Here is a 23,095-nt window from a genome sequence, read left to right on the forward strand (position 1 = left end):
GCCACACAATGCAATGGAAGGTATCCTACGTATGAGGTTAGGATGTCGTCTCCATAAGAACTTTGCAGTGGTCACTCCTACCAATACTGCTGTGAACAGATGCATCTGTAGCTGGTAGATTGGTGAGATCAAGTAGGATTTTCCTCTCGTTGGTTCCCTCATGATCTTCCACAGACCCAGTCCAGCGGCAATGTAATTTAGAACTCAGCCAGCTCGGTGAGTAGTAGTGCTACTGAGCCATTCTTGATGATGGACATTGATGTCCCTCCCTATATTCTGTGCCTTAGCCACCTTTGGTGTTTCACCACGTGGTATTCAACATGGTGTACTGATTCATCAGCTGAGGTGCAGGTAGGAGGGGCAGGTAGGGGTTTACCAGTAGGAGGTTTCCTTGCCCATGTTTGACCTGATGCTGTGGGAGTTTATGGGTCCAGAGTTGATGTTGAGAACTTCAAGGACAACTCCATCCCAACTGTATATCACTGTCGCCATCTCTGGTGAGTCTGTTTTATTGGTCAGACAATACGGGAGTGGCAATGGTGGTCTCTGGGTCATTGAATGGGATTTTCCAATCACGTTTGTTTCCGTCCCGCTGCCTGTGGAGAATGGAGGATTTGGTGCTCAGCCAAAACTCCATTCACTGTGATGGCACTTGAGAATCTCAGCTGCAGACGAGGTCAGAGGTTTCCGCTGATTGTCTGAAAGACCATTTTTGAGTAGTCTGTGGGACAGCTTCTGATTTTGGCATAAGCCCCCAGATGTTAGCAAGGAGGCCTCTAGAGGGTAGATAGGTCCGGGTTTTCCCATGTTGTTTCTGTCTCTATGTTGCCATTTCAGAGGGTATTTAAGAGTCAGCTGGCTCTGGGTCTGGAGTCACATGTAGGCCAGTCCAGGTAAGTGTGGGAGATTTCCTTCCCTAAGGGACATTAGTGAATTAGCTGGGTTTTTATGACAATCAACAATGGTTTCATGGTCACTATTTTAAAGTCTAGGTTAATTAACTGAATTTAAGTTTCACCAGCTGCCATCCCCAGCGAAGTAGCCTGAGCCTTTGGATTACCATTACCCCATCACCTCCCCATACTTGCATTGTTGTTTATTAAGGAAGAGGACACTGCCAAAGCTACTGTGAATTAGGAGGTTAAGAAATACTGGATGAGGTAAAAGCAGTTGAAGAGTAGGAACTGGAATGGCTGACAGTACTTGGTGGCTAAGTTACCCACTCAGAATATGGTGCATTGTTAATTGCTGAAACAAGTTCAGACGGAAATTGTGCAGTTTCTGGCAACAACCTTCCGAATTCCTTTTGGATAGACAAATTATGCCAGAGAACTGCAAATATTACACCCTTATTGAATAAAGGGGAGAAGGATAAACCTGGCAATTTCTGGCCAGTATATTCAATGGTGGAGAAATTTTTAGAAACTGTAATCTGGGAAAATATTAATCCTCCACATAAACAAGCATGGATCACGAAAGAAGATCCAGTACAAATTTATCGAGGGAAAATTGTGTTTGATTTGAACTTTTGATGAGGTAACAGCTGGATGAAGAAAATATCTTGATTAATCCTGCTGCCTCCGTCCCGTCCCATCCTGCACAAGGTTTTGCTCAGTTATTTTCACCATGCTCCTGATTTTCACTAGTACATCAAATTTAAACGCTGATCCTTTTGTGTGCATCTCCTATCTCTGTAACCGTCCCTAGCCCTATATTGCCTTTCCTCCCACTGCACTCTCGAATTCTGTGTACTGATGGCTCTGGCCTTGTACGTCCTCCTCTTTGACTGACATTAGACAAGCTTTCAGTTGTCTAAGTTCCATGATGTAAATTTCTATCTCAAAACCACTCCACCTCCTGCTTCTCCATTTCGCCCCATATTATAACCCATGTTTTGAACGAAGCATTCAATCACCTTCCCTGAAATCTTTGGGTTGGGTCCATTTTTAAAAATCTAAATATAGCTCTGTGGATATAAAAGCAAAATACTGTGTGGATGCTGAAAATCTGAGATAAAAACAAAAAGTGCTCGAAAAACTCAGCAGGTCTGGTCACATCTGTGCAGAGAGAAACAGAGTTTACACTTTTGAGTTGATATGACTTCTTTAGTGTCATATGGACTTGAAGCATTAACTTGGTTTCTCTCTCCACAGATGCTGCCAGACTTTACATGGCTCTGTTAAGCTCAATGTTTTTCTATGATGAATGCCATATGTAAAACGCAAATTTGAAATATGTTAAACAAGAGTTAGTTATACATGAGGACATTAGAATTAGGAGCAGTAGTAGGCCATTTGGCCCCTCGAGCCTGCTCCACCATTTTATAAGATCATGGCTAATCTTTTCATGGACTCGGTTCCACTTACCTACCCGTTCACCATAACCCTTAATTCCTTTACTGTTCCAAAATCTATCTTTGCCTTAAAAACATTCAACGATGTATCCTCAATTGCTTCACTGGGCAGGGAATTCCACAGCTTCACAACCCTTTGGGTGAAGAAGTTCCTCCTCAACTCAGTCCTAAATCTGGTCCCCTTTATTTTGAGGTTATGGCCCCTAGTTTTGGTTTCACCCGCCAGTGGAAACAACCTCCCTGCTTCTATCTTATCTATTCCCTTCAGAATTTTATATGTTTCTATAAGATCCCCCCTCATTCTTCTAAATTCCAATGAGTATAGTCCCAGTCTACTCAGTCTGTCCTCATAAGCCAACCCTCTCGACTCCGGAATCAACCTAGTGAATCTCCTCTGCACCCACTCCTAGCCAGTATATCCTTTCTCAAGTAAGAAGACCAAAATGGTACTCCTGGTGTGCCCTCACCAGCATCTTATACAGCTGCCACATGACCTCCCTGTTTTTCAACTCCATTCCTCTAGCAATAAAGGACAAAATTCAATTTGCCTTCTTAATTACCTGCTGCACCTGCAAACCAACTTTTTGTGATTCATGCACAAGAACACCCAGGTCCCTCTACGCAGCAGTATGCTGCAATTTTTTACCATTGCGAACCACAAAAGCACCCATTTATCCCCACTCTTTGCTTTCTGTTAGTTAACCAATCCTCTATCCATACTAATACATTACCCATAACACCGTGCACCTTTATCTTATGCAGCAGCCTTTTGTGCGGAACCTTGTTGAATGACTTCTGGAAATCCAGATATACCACATCCACCAGTTCCTCGTTGTCCACCGCACTTGTAATGTCCTCAAAGAATTCCAAAAAATTATTTCAACATGACCTGCCTTTCATGAACCCTTGCTGTGTCTTACCAATGGGACAGTTTCTATCCAGATGTCTCGCTATTTCTTCCTTGATAATAAATTCAAACATTTTCCCCAGTACAGAAGTTAAGCTAACCAGCCTATAGTTTCTCGCCTTTTGTTCACCTTTTTTAAACAGTGGCGTCACGTTTGCTGTTTTCCAATCTGCTGGAACCGCCCCAGAGTCCAGCAAATTTTGGTAAATTAATTAGAGTTTATAGTTTTGTTATGCAAATATAAAATGCATCAAAAACAACAACTCATTTTTACTTTTTTCAGGTGCCGTACAAATCTAATCGCTTTGAAGTCTTTGGATTCAAGTAAAAATGTAAGATTGTAATAACATACATGTCATATAAGATGCTGGTTCATTTGATTTGTTTTAAATGTGAAATGCTTACTTCAGATTGGTCTGCTCTGCCACATTGAATATTTGTGGAAGGGGTGCCAATCAAGCAGACTGCGTTGTCTTGGATGATGTTGAGCTTCTTGTGTTGTTGGAATTGCACTCATCCTGGCAAGTGGAGAGTATTCTGCAACCTGACTTTGTGCTTTGTAGATGGTGGACCTGCTCTGGGGAGTCAGGAGGTGAGTTACTCGCTGCAAGATTCCTAGCTCTTGTAGCCACAATATTTGTGGCTACACACACATCTCAGTATAAGCTGAAAGCCATAGTTGATGTCACTGAGGTTGGGAGATTTGGAACTCCCTCCCTAACATCACTGTGGGTGTACCGTGTCGGTACAGGGATTGTAGTGGTCCAGGAAGGTGGCACACCACCATCTCTTTAAACTAGAGAGGAGAATGGTTCTGGAGAGAGGATACATAGGTTTACAAAGCAAAAGGATATGGCAGCATTGCAAGGCAGCTATTTAGATATCCAGATTGTGACAGGAAGGGACAGGGTGTACAAACATTTTAAAGAAGCGTCTAATAGGATCAAATGGGCAAAATAGTTTTTTAAAAAAACAAAATTAAAGACTCTACTTAAATGCATGCAGTATTCGACACAAATTGAGGTTAATGGGTATGATCCTACAGCAATTACAGAGATGTGGTTACAAGGATATCAAAGCTTTGTGATTGTGGTCAGTCCAGATTCGATGAGCTGGATGGCGGCCTCCTGTGTTGTATGATTTTATGAAAACTGGGAACGGAATATTCAAGAGTATGTGACATTTTGTATGGAGAGGCAGAAAGGAACGGTAGGGTGGGGTAGCTTTGTTAGTACAAATGGAATAGGGACAATAGCAAGACATGATCTTGGATTGGAAGATATAGAATCCATATGGGTGGAGGTAAGAAATAACAAAGGGAAGAAGACACTGGTGGAAGTAGTCTATAAGCCACCCAACAATAGCTCTACTATTAGGTGGAGAATAAATCAATTGATAATGGGGGTATGTAAAAAAGGCAGTACATTAATCATGAGTGTGGATCGGGAAAATCAAATTTGTAGAAGCAGCCATGAGGAAGTATTCATAGTGTGTTAGGGGCAATTTCCTTGAATGATATGTTGTGGATCCAACAAAAGATTAGGCTATTTTTGATCTGGTAATGTGTAATGAGGCAGGTTTAATAAATAATCTAACAGCAAAAGATCCTCTAGGAAACAGTGACTATAACATTTTAGAATGCGGCATTCAGTTTAAGAGTGGGAAAAGTGGATCGGAAACAACTGTGCTATACTTAAATAAGGGTAATTACAAAGGAATGAGGGCAGAGTTGGCTGGAGTGGACTGGCAAAGGAGTTTAGCAGAAAGGACAGTTGGCCAGCAATGGCAAACATTTATGACAATAGTTCATGACTCACAACAAGATGTATTCCAATGAGGAAAAGGGATTCTAAGAAGTTGATAAATCAACTGTGGTTAACCAAGAACGTTAAGGATAGTATTAAACTGGAAGAAAAAACATACATTTTGGGAACGATGAGTGGTAAGCAAGAGGATTGGGAAAGCTTTAAAAACCAACAAAAACTGACCAAAAAAAAGAGGGAAAAGATAAACCATGAGGGGGTAAACTAGCAAGTAATATATAAATGAGAGTAAGAGCTTCTTTAAATATATATGAAGGAACAGAGAGGCCAAAGTGTACATAGGCCCCTTAGAGAAAGACTGAGGAAATAACAATGGGGGACCTAGAAATTACTAGAGGAGTTAAATAAATACTTTGTGTCAGTCTTCAGCGTAGAAGACACTAATTGCATTCTAAAAATACTAAATAATCAATGGGTAAAAAGGGGAGAAGAAATGAATACAATTACTATCACTAGAGAAAAAGTACTGGGAAATTAATGTGGCTGAAGGCCGATAAATCCCCTGAACCTGATGAGTTGCACCCTAGGATATTAAAGGAAGTAGCTACAGAGATAGCGGGTGCACATCTTCCAAGAATTCTTAAATTCTGAAAAAGTTCCAGAGGAGTGGAAAACTACCAATGTAACACCCTTATTCAGAAAGGGACGGAGACAAAAAAAATGTAACTATTGTCCATTTAGTTTAACATGTGTCATTGGTAAAATGTTAGAATCTATTATAAAGGATGTTATAGCAGAGCATCGAGAAATACATAATATAATCAAGCAGAGTCAGCAAGGCTTCAAGAAGGGGAAATCATGCCTGACAAATTTATTAGAATTCTTTTGAGATAGTAATAAGCAAGATAGATAAAGGGAAACCAGTCGATGTAATATACTTGGAATTCCAAAAAGCATTCAATAAGGTACTGCACAAAAGGCTACTCAAAATAAGAGTGCTGGGGGTAGTATATTAGCATGGATAGATTGGCAAACTAGCAGAATAAGAAGTCTCACAACACCAGGTTAAAGTCCAACAGGTTTATTTGGTAGCAAAAGCCACTAGCTTTTTTTGCTACCAAATAAACCTGTTGGACTTTAACCTGGTGTTGTGAGACTTCTAACTGTGTTTACCCCAGTCCAACGCCGGCAACTCCACATCACAGCTAGCAGAAGACAGAGTGTTGGGATAAGAGAGGCATTTTCAGAATGGCAACCTGTAACTTGTGGAATGCCACAGGGATCAGTGCTGGGGTCACAATTATTTGCACTATAAACGACTTGGACGAGGGAGGTGAATGTATTATCACCAAGTTTGCGGATGACACAAAAATAGGTGGGAAGGCAAGTGGTGAGAATGCCACACCATCTACAAATTAAGTGAGTGGGCAAAAAATTGGCAGATTGAATGTAATGTTTGATTTGATTTATTATTTTCACATGTATTAACATACAGTGAAAAGTATTGTTTCTTGCATGCTATACAGAGAGTGCAGAATGTAGTGTTACAGTCATAGCTAGGGTGTAGAGAAAGATCAACTTAATGCAAGGTAAGTCCATTCAAAAGTCTGACAGCAGCAGGGAAGAAGCTGTTCTTGAGTCGGTTGGAACGTGACCTCAGACTTTTGTATCTTTTTCCTGACAAAAGAAGGTGGAAGAGAGAAAGCCCAGGGTGTGTGGGGTCCTGAATTATGCTGGCTGCTTTGCCGAGGCAGCGGGAAGTGTAGACAGAGTCAATGGATGGGAAGCTGGTTTGCGTGATGGATTGGGCTACATTCATGACCTTTTGTAGTTCCTTGTGGTCTTGGGCAGAGCAGGAGCCATACCAAGCTGTGATAAAACTAGAAAGAATGTAGTAAAATGTGAAGTTATGCACTTCGGTAGGAAGAATAAAAGAGCTAAATATTATTTAAATGGAGAAAGCTGCCGAACAGAGGGATTTGAGGATCCTTGTGCATAAATCACAAAAAGCTTATATGCAAGTTTAGTAGGCAATAGGAAAGGCAAATGGAATGTTGGTGTTGTGGGAACAGTCACCACTCGGAGATCAGACTTGAGATTCAACACGTAGTTTATTAAATCGAAGCTTCGGGAGGATCTCTGGGCAGAGTTCCTCAATCTGGCTTGGCGGCAAGCGCATTTATATACGTTAAAACATCGCAAACATCGGCAATTTCGCATTAAGCTGTAGGCGGTTACATACTTTGGCCAATTGGGCCCCTTGACAATAGTTAGTTATCAATAACTCCCAATCACATTTCATTGAAAATACCTTGCTGTTCCAGTTCCCCTTTTAGGCCATCTGCCCCTGAGGTACCTGACTATTTCTGTCCTTTGCTGTCTGACTATTCCTGCTTGCTTTGCACTTTTACACTAAAATGAGACATAGCTCACCCCAGCTTGTCACTAGTCAGGGCTCGAGTGTTTGTGGTTAACCACAGAGTGCAAAGTCACATACACAACTTTTCTTGTCTTAAAAAGTTTTACATTCACAATGATGGCTTAAAAAGTTTTACATTCGCAATAATGGCTTGAACAGTCTCAATTTTACTCCAACAGTTGGCCTTTATTTCAAAGGTTAGGAAATAAGGAAGTCTTGCTAAAATTATAAAATGTACTAGTTTCACCACACCTGGAATATTGTGAACAGTTTTGGTCCCCTTATCTAAAGAAAGATATACTAGCATTAGAGGCAGTCCAGAGAAGGTTTACGACGTTGCTCCCAGGCATGGAGGAATTTTCTTATGAGGGGAGGTTGGGTCGTTTGGGCCTGTACTCATTGGAATTTAGAAGAATGAAAGAAGACCTTATTGAGACATTTAGGATTCTCAGGGGGCTCGATAGGGTCGATGCTGACAGGTTGGTTCTCCTTGTGGGAGAGTTTAGGACTAGTGGACATAATCTCAGAGTTGACAATTTAACTGAGATGAGGAGGAATTTCTTCTCTCGGGGTAATGAATCTGTGGAGTTCATTACCACAAAGGGCTGCAAAGGCTGGATTAATAAGTATGTTCAAGGCTGAGATAGACCGATTTTTAATCAGTAAGGGAATCAAGGGATAAGGGGATAAGGCAGGAAAGTGGAGTTGAGGATTACTGTATCAGATCAATCATGATTACGTTGAATGATGGAGCAGACATGATGGGCTGAATAGCTGACTACTGCTCCTATATCTTATGGTCTTGCAGTCTTCTCGAGGGCAATTAGGGATAGGCAGTAACTGCTGGCCCAGCCAGTAAAGCCCACATCCCATAAAGTAATAAAACAAAATTCATATAAACCCTTAAAACAAACTTTAATATGAAGTTTAATTCATTTATAATTTTCATTGATTGACGGAAAGCTTTGTCTTTAATTTTTCATTCCTGTCAGACGGCTTTCATTATTGACTTTTTAAATTAACATCCTCACAATATTGTAATTTTTGATTATAAAGTAATGCAATTTTATTGTTTATTTGCCTGAAAAATCATGCTTTCCCCCGGAGAATACTAATGTACATGCTGCTTGTTTTCTACCTCAGGTTGTTTATTTTCTTTGTCCTTTTATTTCTTTGTTGCCCAAGAAATCTGCTTCAGACAAGGCAGCTTTGCTATACTTCCATTGATTCACAGCCATTACTGAGACTTTATTTATTGCCCTTTTATTTTCTTTAGTTCATTTATCTTTCATATTTTCTCCATTGTTGAGAAGTCCGTGGCTTGTAATTTATTTACTGTGAGAAACCCATACTGGCGAGCTTTGTTGCTATTAGAGGACTATAATTAAATTTGTATTTGCTGACTCATTCTTCAGATCTGATTTTAATTAACTAATTTCCTTCCCAGTGATTAGTTTTATTTGCATTACCAACTGGCCTGATATTGATAATATTTTATATATAGTCGGTTTCTGTAAGTGTGATATTTCTAATCACACAGTGATGCACTTTGTTTTTCACAGTATGAGTTACTAATATAGGTCCTCATTGTGAGCAATAAACTTGCATGTTTAGTGTTCAAAGTTTTGTTTATAGTGCACACATTGTTTCCTTGAATATCTTTTGTTGCTATTTCTGCCATGCCTGCCTTTCAGGCTAGATACCCTCCTCTGCCTGAGCCTCATTGAGATCTCCTTGATTTTTTTTCTCCAAGGTAGGTGGAGCTGTGGCACTACTTTTGCAACTTTTCACCTCAGTGTTAGGTAAAGCTGGACAGCATGTCTGCAGCTCCTATCCCAATACCTTCCACCTTTCCCTCCCTAGTCGTGTTGACCTCTACTGTTGCTGTCTCTTCTCTCCAGCTTCATCTTCTGGACCTATTGTGACAGAAAATTGCATAACCTGTAACTATGGAGTTTGCTCTTTCAGTGAAAGAACAAGCACATGGTCAGCAATGGTATCGTTGAGAACCTGACTACTAAAGATGGTTGGGTTGAGATAATGCTAGTGAGAGTGGCAGTAAAAGATGCACAGTTATCAACTCGCATTCTCCTCTGCTCTCACTCTGTCAATCTTGCCAGAACCAGCTAATACTACCAGATATTGTCCTCTTTCTCATTGTCCCAGCCAGATATTAGGCTTTCATATACCTGCTCACCAGTTCTCCCACACCATGAAACCCACCTCAAGTGTCTCAAACTCCGCAATATCCCACTCCCCCCAAAACTCCCAGTTCATGGGTCTCAGGACCCCTTTCCCAGAGTCTATAACTCCTGCAACCATACGTTTATCCACTGACAATCTTCCCTGTTGGACAGTCTCCTTCAATGTTTTCAAAATCTCAGCTCTCCCTGTTCCATTTCCTTTCACTACATCCCACTTTTCAACTTTTAATAATTTCATAACCAGTTGCCCTAGCACTATCATACCTCCATTGCCATAGCCTTTGCAGAGCCACCCTCACTCAAAAAGCATAATGCAGCGGAGGCAGTGTACTGGGCTTACTGCTGGGCCTCCGTGTGTCTGCGGCTGCTGGTTGGGGGCGGGGGGGTCACATGGCCAGTGAAGCGAGGTCACGGGGCTGGCCAGCAATCGGGAGGCCGGCAATGCGGGTCTACTGCGCATGCACCGATCTTCGCTCTGACAGATTGGCACCTGAAGAAGGGGCAGCGCTCCGAAAGCTTGTGTGGCTTTTGCTACCAAATAAACCTGTTGGACTTTAACCTGGTGTTGTTAAACTTCTTACTGTGTTTACCCCAGTCCAACGCCAGCATCTCCACATCAACACAGATTGGCACATGAGCAGTGGCCCGCTCAGCGCTACGCTGCCGGCCTCTTCAGTGGGAATAGGTGCCGCCCCCTGATTTTTAACGAGATTCACACTAGGGTTCTCTGTGATGCACTGTGTGGGAGATTCATTTTGAAAATCCCACTGAAAAAAGTAGCAGGATTTACTCCAGTTTTTATGCGAATTTGGCACTTAGAATATCTTTTGGGAGAATTCCACCCAATATCATTCTGCTCCTTCCAGACTTCCCCATTTTGCTTACAGAGCACTGACCACATGCCACTTCCTTGCCAGTGCTTCTGCTTAATGCCTCCTTACTTATTTAGATGTGCACCTGTGATGCCAAGGCATATAAGGCTATGGGCCAAATGCTGGAAAATAGAATTAGTTTGTCTGTCTGGCGACGGCCAAAGGGGCTTTTTCTGTGCTGCGTACTGTGTGACTATGACTAACTCCTTGCTGGAATATTTGGTACCCTGGTTTATTTTAAAGATAAATTAACTAAAAAAATATATAATCAAGGCTACCTGATGTGTCAGGAAGAATGGGCAGGATTATTGAATTTGATGCTGTCACAGATCAGTGGCACTGATGGTGTGTTGTGTTCAATGGGATAAAATGGTATATTCTCAGATTCACCAGGAAAAACTCCATTAGCTAAATCTTATTGAGGAGTTGTCCTTCAATATTGAGTTTTTTCAGCTTTGTATAAATAACATACTGGAAAATGTAGGAGTCGAGTAGCACGGACATTCCTAGCAATTTTCTGTTTATATTTCAAATTTCCAGCCTCTAAGAGCATTTTGCCTTTATATTAGTATTTTCATCTTGTTGATGAGTGTACTATAAAGAATCCTTTGAGAAATCCATTGCCCAATAGATTTTTAGGATCAACAGATCCATAGTAATTTCCCATTTAAAGCCATCATCTAACTATATTTTACTGCTGTTTCATATATTCAGTGAATTAAAGATTACCTCGGCACAATTTACTGACAGAGCAATCCATGCATAAATATTGCTTACTGAGGCAAATTACTTTTAATTTGCATGGATGAATCACATGCATTTAAGTAGTAACTTGAATTTTGAATGTTTAATCTTAACATGCTGCATTTTCTACACCATCCATTTGTCTGAATGTGTTTGCACAATTTTAATTCTGAACCTTAATTGAATCAGATCTAGGTAAAGAATTTGATATGCAGGCGTTCCAAATATATTCTGAATGTTTTTCAGGTGCATTTAGGTTTGCAGGTGAACAGGAAAATGTTTCATCAATACAACACATTTATGAAGGTTGCTGTCAGCTGCTTGTGGACATCAAGAAACTTTGAACAAGACATTCACCCGATGGGTATTGGAATTGAACACAATCTGCTAGCACAGACGAGGGTTCCAGATTCTGTGAGCAGCTTCACAATTGTTAATCATCCTGCACTCATGGGACATGCCATAAATTTTATCCAGAAGGTAGGCATTGATTGTGAATTAGGATCCAAGTGCAAAGATTACAGGCAATCAGTATTACCACAAATTGATTTGTAACAGTAAATTTTATTCTGTTTGTACTAGTGCAACCCTGTCATTATCTCGGAATGTCACTGTTGAACTACAAAATGATACAATCATTGTAACCTTGCATTCAAGGCTACATTGATCTAAAGTTTGGCCTATACCTGTGAACTTCTCAATCACTGATATGTTACCTTTTATAATTTCACTTTTTATATGTGCTTGCTTACCTATAGACCAAAAATAAATGTATTTACTATTGGTACAGATTAGTAACTCTTCAAGGGAAACTTGTCGACTCCCTGGATAGATCTGTTAGTAAAGGGGGCATAAAGCAATGCCCTATACAGGCTAGACTGTTTACTTTCAAGAGATTATTTCTAATAGAAATTTTGTTTTGAGACATACAAAGTATTCTTCTGTTGCAATTTCATTTTTACCTGTCTACTTCATCTCTGACACTTGATCTTCATTTGAGCATTGCATTCTCTAATTCTCTTGCTGTTCTTTCAAAGTCTCATTGCCACCACCCCGTTGACCTTTCTGAAATATCAGTTATATCTTCCTCATTCGGTCTCTGCACTCCTTATCTTTGTGATTTCAACCTCAGTCTAATTTACCTATCTGTTCATCTTATAAATGTCACTATTCACTGAAGCTATTTCATCTAGTCTGTTTAATTCCTTCATTGTTTTTTTTCTTCTTCCTCCTTGTTTGACACCTTGTGCAATGCAATCATTATACTCCAGTCATGGGAATGTGTGTAACAATAATAATGTTTAATAAATTAATTTTTGAACATTATTGCAATTTTTTGAAAACTACTATCAAAATATTGATAACTGGAATTTGTCACAAATGTTAATCAATAAAGTATGTTAAACCAAAAGAGAAAATGCTGGAAAATCTCAGCAGGTCTGGCAGCATCTGTAAGGAGAGAAAAGAGCTGGCGTTTTGAATCCTGATGACCCTTTGTCAAAGCTATGTTAAAATATCTACTATAAACTCAGTAATATTTTAGTCTAATGGAATACCATATACTGCAGGTACATGATTTCTACATTGCTGGCAACACTCTTAGATATAAATTGTCCACCTCTGTCATTGCACTGTTAGGAGCCAGTTGTTTGCTATATATATTCCACCCCAATACTGGCTCTTGATTCTTTAAAATCAGACTGGCCCAATTTTTATGGCTAAAGTTGTTTTTTTTTAAATGCACTTGTTTGCAAATTTTGTGTTTGATTGTTTTATGACACGGGCTGCTGATAGTGATATTTCTCGTTCCGGGGAGCAGGGTTTAAACTATGATTTAAATATATTTCATTGATTATATCTCCCCCACAGAATTTGTACACAGGAACCAGAATTTCAATCGTTTATATTGGTTCGCAATTGGACCATAAGTTCTTGAATGTTTATTGTGCCAGATTTTCTAAAGAACAATGGTGAACTCATCAGTAGGTTGGCTGGCACACCAAAGTCATTGTGAAATATTTCATTTAGTTAACTGGGCAGAGAATCAAATTTACGAATAAAATGCTCATGGTTTTAACCTTGATAATCCAATATTCATTTTTTTTGCAGGTGTGGCCAAATGGAAATAAACAGTTGCATGCAATACAGGTACGCTAAATAGATATATTTCCAAAGGATATCGATGAGAAAACAAGATTTGATCAATCAACCTGGGGCCTCGTGCATACAAATATGATAATCTGTTGTATTTTGACATAAACTGATAGTTTATCCTAGATTAAAGGGTGGCATAGTAGTCAGCACTGCTGCCTCACAGCATCAGGGATCCAGGTTTGATTCTGATTTTTGGTCACTGTGGAGTTTACACTTTGTCCCTGTGTCTACGTGGGTTTCCCCTGGGTGGTTTGGTTTCCTCCCAGTCTAAAGATGCCTAGGTTAGGTGGATTGGCCATGCTAAATTGCCCGAGTGTTCAGGGACGTATAAGTTAGTTGGATAGACCTTGATCAATTTGCAGAGTGGGGGCCTAGGGTGCTTTTTCAGAGGGTCGGTGCAGACTTTATGGGCCGAATGGCCACCTGTTGCTGTAGATTTCTATGGATTTCCATTTGACTTTTGAAATTACTCTGTTGATGCCTTTTCTTACTTGACCTTTTGCTTTTTCCCTATTTTCCTCTTTCCTCTCTCACTGTTTTGACTGTTCCCTTCATCCTTCCACCACTCTTCAGCCATTTACTTTCTCTTCAGCCATTTACTTTCTCTACCCTTCTCTGACTCCTGCCTTTTATCATGCCCCCTCTTATCTCTCACCATTATACTCTTGTTTTCCATTCCTTTCAGTTATATATTTTCACCTTCCCTCTGTCCACTTTGACTCAGCAGTAACACTCTTGTCTTTTGAGTCAGGGAATTATGGGTTCAAACAACACGCTGCCTTTAGGATGAGATAGTAAAGTATCAAACTACCTGCCCTTTTATTTACATATAACACCTAATGTGGCAGTAACGTTTGCACCATACACATGCCAGGCAATGACTATCTTCAACAGGAGACAGCCTAATCACCTGCCTTCACGTTCATTCACATTACCATCACTGAATCCCTCAACATAACGTTGTGATGGTTGTCATTGGATATTTTGTAGCAAGTAACTCACCTGACTCACTTTTATACCACCTGCAAGGCACAGGTCAGGAGGGTAACGGAATACTTTACACTTGCCTGGATGAGTGCAGCTCCAACAACGTTGAAGCTGGACACCATTCAGAACAAAGCAACGTACTTGGTTAGCACCTTATCCACCACCTTGCATGTTCTTTTTCGTCATCACTGGTGCAGTGAGTAATGTCTACAAGATGCACCTTTGCAACTTGCCAAAGCTTCTTTGACAGCACCTAACAAACTGGGAGAAATTTTACCATCAAGACCTTAGAAATACATCAGCCACATGGAAAACAATACCACTTCCATGTTTCCCTCCAACTCACACATTGCACCTTCCTGACTTAGAAATATATTGCTGTTCCTTAATAGAGCAGGAGAATTCTGATGTCCCAGCTAACAGACATCTTTCCACCAGCAATACTATGAACAGCTATTGTCTGGTTATTTAGTTTATTGCTCTTTTGTGGGGCTTTTCTTTGCTGCCACAGTAACTATGTTTCTAAAGTAATTTCATTGCTTGGCATTTTGGGCTTGAGGATTTAAAATGTGCATTATAAATGTGAGCTTGTTTCTTTCCTTTTTTTTCTTCACTTTCATTCTGTTTCTCCTTAACATTCTCCTCCCCCCCCCCCCCCCCCCCCCCACCATATTATTTCTCTTCCCCATAGTCTTGTTCTCTCAACCCTGCATGTGGTTTATTTCTTTAAAGTGTTTAATATTGTAAGAACAAAATACTATAGATATGTAAGCAACTACCTTATAAATGCCAGGATCATAAAGTGGAACTTTAATTTGTGTCTGTGATTTATCCAATTACAGAGCTCCATCTCATGGAATCCTTTTTAATTATCATTTGTTTTTGGTTAGGGAAAAGTGTGGAACTGGTATGTGGAGTATTTATACGACCAAGGACTTGATGGACTAAAACACTTTCTCGCGTCCTGCATCCACACAGTGTCTCGTTCAGAACATTAAGCCACAAGAAGTTGCACTACTGGATTGTACCATTCATGAATTTGAGCAATTTCACAAGATCTGCCTGATTTTTGTTAGATGTTCAAGGTGCCCAGCTGCTTCCTGAATAATGCTATGTATAAATAAATGGAAGGAGTGTTAAATAAAGAGAAACTGGTCCATATGTTAATCCGAACATATTGGCCGAGCAGGTTTGCTGCACTTATGAGAAACCCACAGAACACAAGATGTATAAGAGCTAAAGTACAGTGTGCCATTAAACTATGCTATAATAATCCAGAATAGCTGAGAAGGATGGCTCACAAAGACAGCAGATAATGTGGAATGTTTCACATTGCAGGTATTTTATTGAAATATGTGTTAAACAGTTCATAGGAAGTAGTGAAGATTGGCAAAGTGTAGAGTGATTGAGAATGGTATTGGAGCGCATAATCATCGTGTACAGCCCTTAATGTCTTGCAAAATTGTGTTTGTAAATAATTGAACCACTAACTTGTCAGTAAAATGTTGGCTTTCCATTTAGTGTTCTGCTTCATTTCCTCAAGCTTGGTAGACCATTGCTAAGAAGCTTCTGAAATCATTTCTTAATCTACAAAGCTATCGAAATGCACAACTGTTCAGCATTCCTTTACTGAGCATCTACAAATTAGGCTTGCTGAGCATGTTGCTTTATAAAGTATAGGGGGTGAATAAAATGATGTTTATTTGACCAAATTATTGTTACAGCTTACAATTTGATGTTGCCAGCAATTGATCTTAAGTCATTTTTTAAAAAAAGTCAATTGAAATGTTACTTACCAATGCCTCAGGTGTTTAAAGCAATGAGCAAATAAAGAAATTGCATTTTTATAGTGGTGCATAAAATTTCAATTATAGCATTTTTCTTCCCGAGTTGTTACTGATTCAAGATTTTTAAAAATTCTAACAATTGTTCAAAGTAGTCTGAAATGGAACTTCAGAGTGGACTGAAATGTGTTTACAACCACTTTGACTTGAAAAGCATAGTATAAGGAGTCTTTTTTTTAATGAGAATAAATAACATTTTGTTATTCCTCAATTCCAATTACTACTAAATGTAGTATTTAAATGAAGTTTTAAAGACTAACGTAAGAGAACTTTTGCAGGATTCTCTTGTTTGCTGTAACCCGTTGAAGATCTGTGGGACATTTGTACTATTTTCCTAAGGGACAACAGTTTTAAGTTTTAATATCTTTGAAATTGACGCAAACGATGATGTGCTATTTGCCTGATTCTAAGCAGCTGTTCATGATGAGCAAGGATGAAATCAGTGATGGGGACTCTATTTGCAATTGAAAATGGAAAGTGGCTGTCGTCATTGGAGGAACTCAGGTGAATCTTTCCCTCAGGAGTCATCTGAATTTGCAATTACAAATATCTGTAGAGTAATTGGGCTTGTTGATAATTTATTCTGCCTGGGCAGAGTGTATAATAAAACTCTGTGGTAGATAGCAATGTGCTTAATTCGATCAACCCTGCACATTATATGCCAAATGTACTTGTGTTAATTATAATTACAGGCTTACCATTGCAGTATTATGTCTTTGATTGTCTGTGTTCATTGACTTTTATTTTCCCTTTATGTAAAAACTCTCAAGCATTCACGTTTTAACTGTGTTGATGTAAGTTTTTAAGTTTGCTTTACTTCCTAGTTCTCATTCACTTTTTTGTGGAGCTTGATTTGCTAGCATATACCACTTACGATGGATTTTGTCTCGTTTGTGTCAAATACAACAAAACTGAACCATTTTCTATGGCATTCATTCATAGGGCTTATAAAACAAAGTGAAATATATTTGTGCTGTGGTTCAGCCCTTTTTGTGATGAAAGTAAACATCCTAAAATTCCTCATTGTTTTCTTAAAATAAGAACCAAAAATACTATGCATCGCATCTGTAACATAAGCATACCTGTGATACTTGCAGTGCCATAGTCATTGAATTAATACATCTATACTGGATCTAGTTTCTGTTTTTAAAAAAATGAAATCTATATAATTGAACACATTTTTAAATAGAGTATGCGTAAGTATTGCTGTAGAGTCAATTTTTATACAAAAATAATGAAATTCTTGAATACAGAGATCATCGATAAATAAATGTTGGCCTAGTCAGCGATGCCCACATCACATGAATGAATATTTTAAAAATGACACCAAGGCAGGCAATGTTTATGATAGTATAGCTGCTGTCGCCACATGGATAGCTGTAACATATACTAAAAACCCCTTGAATTAATTGAGGAGGGCCCTTGGTATGATGATGATGAAGAAACCATGGAATTATACATGGTAAATTTCGACTTTAAAAAAAGTTTTAAATTTTAAAGTCGACATAAATCCCAAAAATGGCTAAGAATGTAGTTAGCCACTGACAGGAATGTCTACAGGGTGTTTCTCAAAGGGCTAATGGAACCCTTCCCTGTTTCTAAACAGTGCACTTCTGAAAGCAACCAAAGACTGATTACCATCTTCGATGAAGACAATGGAACATAATGGCTATCTCATCTAGAAGACCCTGGGTGCAATTGCCTAGACCAACCAGTGGATTCTGGGTTTCCAATTGGATTATATAAAAGGGCTAAAAGCTAACCAAGAGAGTTCCCAGGGCCTGCCTGCCTGCCTGTTTGCGCTGTGAGGATAAGCAGCCGCTATTCACATTGAAGATGTTAGATATATTAACAGAGACAGTGCTCCTGCAAAAATAGCCGCCTTGTGCAGAATATCTCAAAACTGACTGGGAATTGAATAGTCGGCAAAAGAATCACAGCTGGAAAGGGAACTGAAATCTCTCCACCAAACCAAAAACACCTGAATCAATTAGTCAACTATTCGCCTGCAGAAGTCAACTCTACTGAAACAAAATCATAATGGCCACTGACTTCATCCTCATTTGCTCACAAGTCAAGAACTATTTGTATAACTTTTTATTTCTTTTTAATTACTATCAGACTGTTGTGGCTATGTTCTACAAACTGATTAAAGGAGATCTGGGTTCAGGTATAATCATTTATTAAAGATCCAATTACGACTGTGCAGGGAGAGCACTATCCCAGAAACCCAGGGGCGGCACGGTAACACAGTGGTTAGCACTGCTGCTTCACAGCTCCAGGGTCCCGGGTTCGATTCCCGGCTCGGGTCACTGTCTGTGTGGAGTTTGCACATTCTCCTCGTGTCTGCGTGGGTTTCCTCCGGGTGCTCTGGTTTCCTCCCACAGTCCAAAGATGTGCGGGTTAGGTTGATTGGCCAGGTTAAAAATTGCCCCTTAGAGTCCTGAGATGCGTAGGTTAGAGGGATTAGCAGGTAAATATGTGGGGGTAGGGCCTGGGTGGGATTGTGGTCGGTGCAGACTCGATGGGCCGAATGGCCTCCTTCTGCACTGTAGGGTTTCTATGATTCTAGACCCCTGAAACAGTACTCTGCCATATCATCAGATGTAGAACTAACTTATACAGTTAGTCACATACACAAAACATTGTTTAAATTCCAAGCTTGTCCACATATAGGTTTACATTAAGATGTATTTGGTTCCAGGTAGTACATAGTCTACAAAACCATGTGTTTGAGTTCTGTCGTTCGCTATCTTCCCTGAGGCTGCACTTAATGTGCTCTGACTCAGTGTCGGTCTTGATGTGGAGATGCCGGCATTGGACTGGGGTAAACACAGTAAGAAGTCTAACAACACCAGGTTAAAGTCCAACAGGTTGATTTGGTAGCAAAAGCCACTAGCTTTCGGAACAGGCTGTCCCTTCGTCAGGTGGGTGGGAGTTCTGATCATAAACAGGGCACAAAGACACAAACTCAATTTACATGAATAATGATTGGAATGTGAGTCTTTACAGCTAATCAAGTCTTAAAGGTACAGACAATGTGAGTGGAGGGAGCATTAAGCACAGGTTAAAGAGATGTGTATTGTCTCCAGACAGGACAGCCAGTGAGACTTTGCACATCCAGGCAGGTTGTGGGGGTTACAGATAGTGTGACACGAACCCAATATCCCGGTTGAGGCTGTCCTTATGTGTGCAGAACCTGGCTATCAGTCTCTGCTCAGTGACTCTGCGCTGTCGTGTGTCGTGAAGGCTGCCTTGGAGAACGCTTACCCGGAGATCAGAGGCTGAATGCCCGTGACCGCTGAAGTGCTCCCCAACAGGAAGAGAACAGTCTTGCCTGGTGATTGTCGAGCGGTGTTCATTCATCCGTTGTCGTAGCGTCTGCATGGTTTTCCCAATGTACCATGCCTCGGGACATCCTTTCCAGTACTTCAGCGGTCACGGGCATTCAGCCTCTGATCTCCGGGTAAGCGTTCTCCAAGGTGGCCTTCACGACACACGACAGCGCAGAGTCACTGAGCAGAGACTGATAGCCAGGTTCCGCACACATGAGGACGGCCTCAACCGGGATATTGGGTTTGTGTCACACTATCTGTAACCCCCACAACCTGCCTGGATGTGCAAAATCTCACCAGCTGTCCTGTCTGGAGACAATACACATCTCTTTAACCTGTGCTTAATGCTCCCCCCACTCACATTGTCTGTACCGTTAAGACTTGATTAGCTGTAAAGACTCACATTCCAATCATTATTCATGTAAATTGAGTTTGTGTCTTTGTGCCCTGTTTATGATCAGAACTCCCACTCACCTGACGAAGGGACAACCTGTTCCGAAAGCTAGTGGCTTTTGCTACCAAATCAACATGTCGGTCTTAACAGTGAACAAATTTGATTCCCAAGACCTTGCTGGTGTTTTTTTTGCATAAGGCCTTGAGGATGTACACGGTCAATTAAGCATTCCTACTACTTCTATAGGCCCATATGATGTACAAGATTCATTGGCTAACAACGATATAAGCACTTAACTAGCATATGCTCTTTGGTCTAGGCCAGGAATGTTGGCTCTTGCCACCTTATGCTGTTCATTTCCCCTTAACAGGACTCAATTCTTCTAATCTTATGAATGCATAGAGATGTGTTTTATCCTTTTTCTTCCTTTTTAGTGGTTAATAAACTTTATCTTTAATTCAAGAAAGTATGGTTAAAGTAGCTCTTTTTTTTAACATAATTATAGGATCTGAAAAGGCCCAAGCAAAAGGGAACCTTGTAAGATTAAACTTTGTTGGTGAAGTGGAAGATTGATTCACAATACAGAACCAATCATCCATCCTCACCTGGGTTTGTAACAATTTGGGAGAAAACCAACTAGACAGTGACAAATTGAAGGATCTTGCCTGGATCAACAACTTTTAGAGAACATCACCTGGAGCTGGCTATAACGAATTGGGACACTGGTGCAGGTATTTGAACCAAATTAAAGGCTCATTGTGATGATAATGTTCCCACAGAGGGGTAACTAATTTGGGACTAGAGGTCCAGAATTTGTTCCCACAGATGGAACAAATTAGAGTGGGGAAAGTTAAGTTGTTCCTTGAAACCAATTTTTAAGAAACTGCAAAAAGGCTTTCTTGAGTCTGTATAACTAAAATTTAAAATGTAAGTACTTTTCTAGAGGAAAGAGAACAAAGAACAATACAGCACAGGAACAGGCCCTTCGGCCCTCCAAGCCCACGCCGCTCCCCGGTCCAGGATTGAATCCAGGATCCCCGCCCAATTTTCCAGCCTATCTACATACTAATATCCTATCCACCGAGCTGTCCCTCACAGCTATGATGCTTTGTTCATCACAACCTATTAACTCACCCCTACCCCCCCATTCCAGACCATGTGATCTCCAGGGAGAGGCGAAAACCCAGAGTGAAAACCCCAGGGCCAATATGGGGGAAAAAAAATCTGGGACATTCCTCTCCAACCCCCTGAGGCGATCGAAACGAGTCCAGGAGATCACACTGGCCCTGATCGGAAAATGCTTCCCAACCCTATTCATTTCCACTTCCACGAACACCATATGAATTCCCTGCCCCCGAGACAGGTTCCCAACTATCCGCAGTCTCGCTCTGTACTGGCACCAGCAAGATGATCATAGAATGAAGCCTTGAAACGAGAAACAAAGAACAATTAGCCCGCGCCGCTCCCTGGTCCAAACTAGACCACTCTTTTGTATCCCTCCATTCCCACTCCGTTCATATAGCTGTCTAGATAAGTCTTAAACGTTCCCAGTGTGTCCGCCTCCACCACCTTGCCCGGCAACCCATTCCAGGCCCCCACAACCCTCTGTGTAAAATATGTCCTTCTGATATCTGTGTTAAACCTCCCCCCCCTTCACCTTGAACCTATGACCCCTCGTGAACGTCACCACCGACCCGGGGAAAAGCTTCCCACCGTTCACCCTATCTATGCCTTTCATAATTTTATACACCTCTATTAAGTCTCCCCTCATCCTCCGTCTTTCCAAGGAGAACAACCCCAGTTTCCCCAATCTCTCCTCATAACCAAGCCCCTCCATACCAGGCAACATCCTGGTAAACCTCCTCTGTACTCTCTCCAAAGCCTCCACGTCCTTCTGGTAGTGTGGCGACCAGAACTGGACGCAGTATTCCAAATGCGGCCGAACCAACGTTCTATACATCTGCAACATCAGACCCCAACTTTTATACTCTATGCCCCGTCCTATAAAGGCAAGCATGCCATATGCCTTCTTCACCACCTTCTCCACCTGTGACGTCACCTTCAAAGATCTGTGGACTTGCACACCCAGGTCCCTCTGCGTCTCTACACCCTTTATGGTTCTTCCATTTATCGTGTAGCTCCTCCCTACATTATTCCCACCAAAATGCATCACTTCGCATTTATCAGGATTGAACTCCATCTGCCATTTCTTTGCCCAAATTTCCAGCCTATCTATATCCTTCTGTAGCCTCTGACAATGTTCCTCACTATCTGCAAGTCCTGCCAGTTTTGTGTCGTCCGCAAACTTACTGATCACCCCAGTTACTCCTTCTTCCAGATCATTTATATAAATCACAAAAAGCAGAGGTCCCAATACAGAGCCCTGCGGTACACCACTAGTCACAGGCCTCCAGCCGGAAAAAGACCCTTCCACTACCACCCTCTGTCTTCTATGACCAAGCCAGTTCTCCACCCATCTAGCCACCTCCCCCTTTATCCCATGAGATCCAACCTTTTTCACTAGCCTTCCATGAGGGACTTTGTCAAACGCTTTACTAAAGTCCATATAGACAACATCCACGGCCCTTCCTTCGTCAACCATTTTGGTCACTTCTTCAAAAAACACCACCAGGTTAGTGAGGCATGACCTCCCTCTCACAAAACCATGCTGACTATCGTTAATGAGTTTATTCCTTTCTAAATGCGCATACATCCTATCTCTAAGAATCTTCTCCAACAACTTCCCCACCACGGACGTCAAGCTCACCGGCCTATAATTACCCGGGTTATCCTTCCTACCCTTCTTAAATAACGGGACCACATTGGCTATCCTCCAATCCTCTGGGACCTCACCTGCGTCCAGTGACGAGACAAAGATTTGCGTCAGAGGCCCAACGATTTCACCTCTCGTCTCCCTGAGCAGCCTTGGATAGATTCCATCAGGCCCTGGGGATTTGTCAGTCTTTATATTCTCTAACAAACCTAACACTTCCTCCTTTGTAATGGAGATTTTCTCCAATGGTTCAACACTCCCCTCAGAGACACTCCCAGTCAACACATCCCTCTCCTTTGTGAATACCGACGCAAAGTATTCATTTAGGATCTCCCCTACTTCTTTG

The 23,095-nt window shown here is 40.9% G+C and overlaps 1 protein-coding gene across 2 annotated transcripts in view; it reads left to right on the plus strand.

Moving 5' to 3' along the window:
* cenpi (centromere protein I) overlaps window positions 1–17,207 on the plus strand; it is an 82,195-nt gene extending 64,988 nt beyond the window's left edge. Inside the window, exons 17-20 of one of the 2 annotated variants that reach the window (XM_078210353.1) lie at window positions 3,544–3,592; window positions 11,509–11,742; window positions 13,372–13,410; window positions 15,294–17,207. In XM_078210353.1, the coding sequence (XP_078066479.1) occupies window positions 3,544–3,592; window positions 11,509–11,742; window positions 13,372–13,410; window positions 15,294–15,401 (430 nt within the window). In that variant the 3' untranslated portion in view covers window positions 15,402–17,207. The remainder of the gene's footprint in view (window positions 1–3,543; window positions 3,593–11,508; window positions 11,743–13,371; window positions 13,411–15,293) is intronic. The other variant, XM_078210354.1, reaches the window with a different exon arrangement.
* The last annotated feature ends 5,888 nt before the right edge of the window (window positions 17,208–23,095 follow it).

The sequence above is a fragment of the Mustelus asterias genome, chromosome 4 (assembly GCF_964213995.1).
Source record: "Mustelus asterias chromosome 4, sMusAst1.hap1.1, whole genome shotgun sequence".
Classification (NCBI taxonomy): Eukaryota; Metazoa; Chordata; class Chondrichthyes; order Carcharhiniformes; family Triakidae; genus Mustelus; species Mustelus asterias.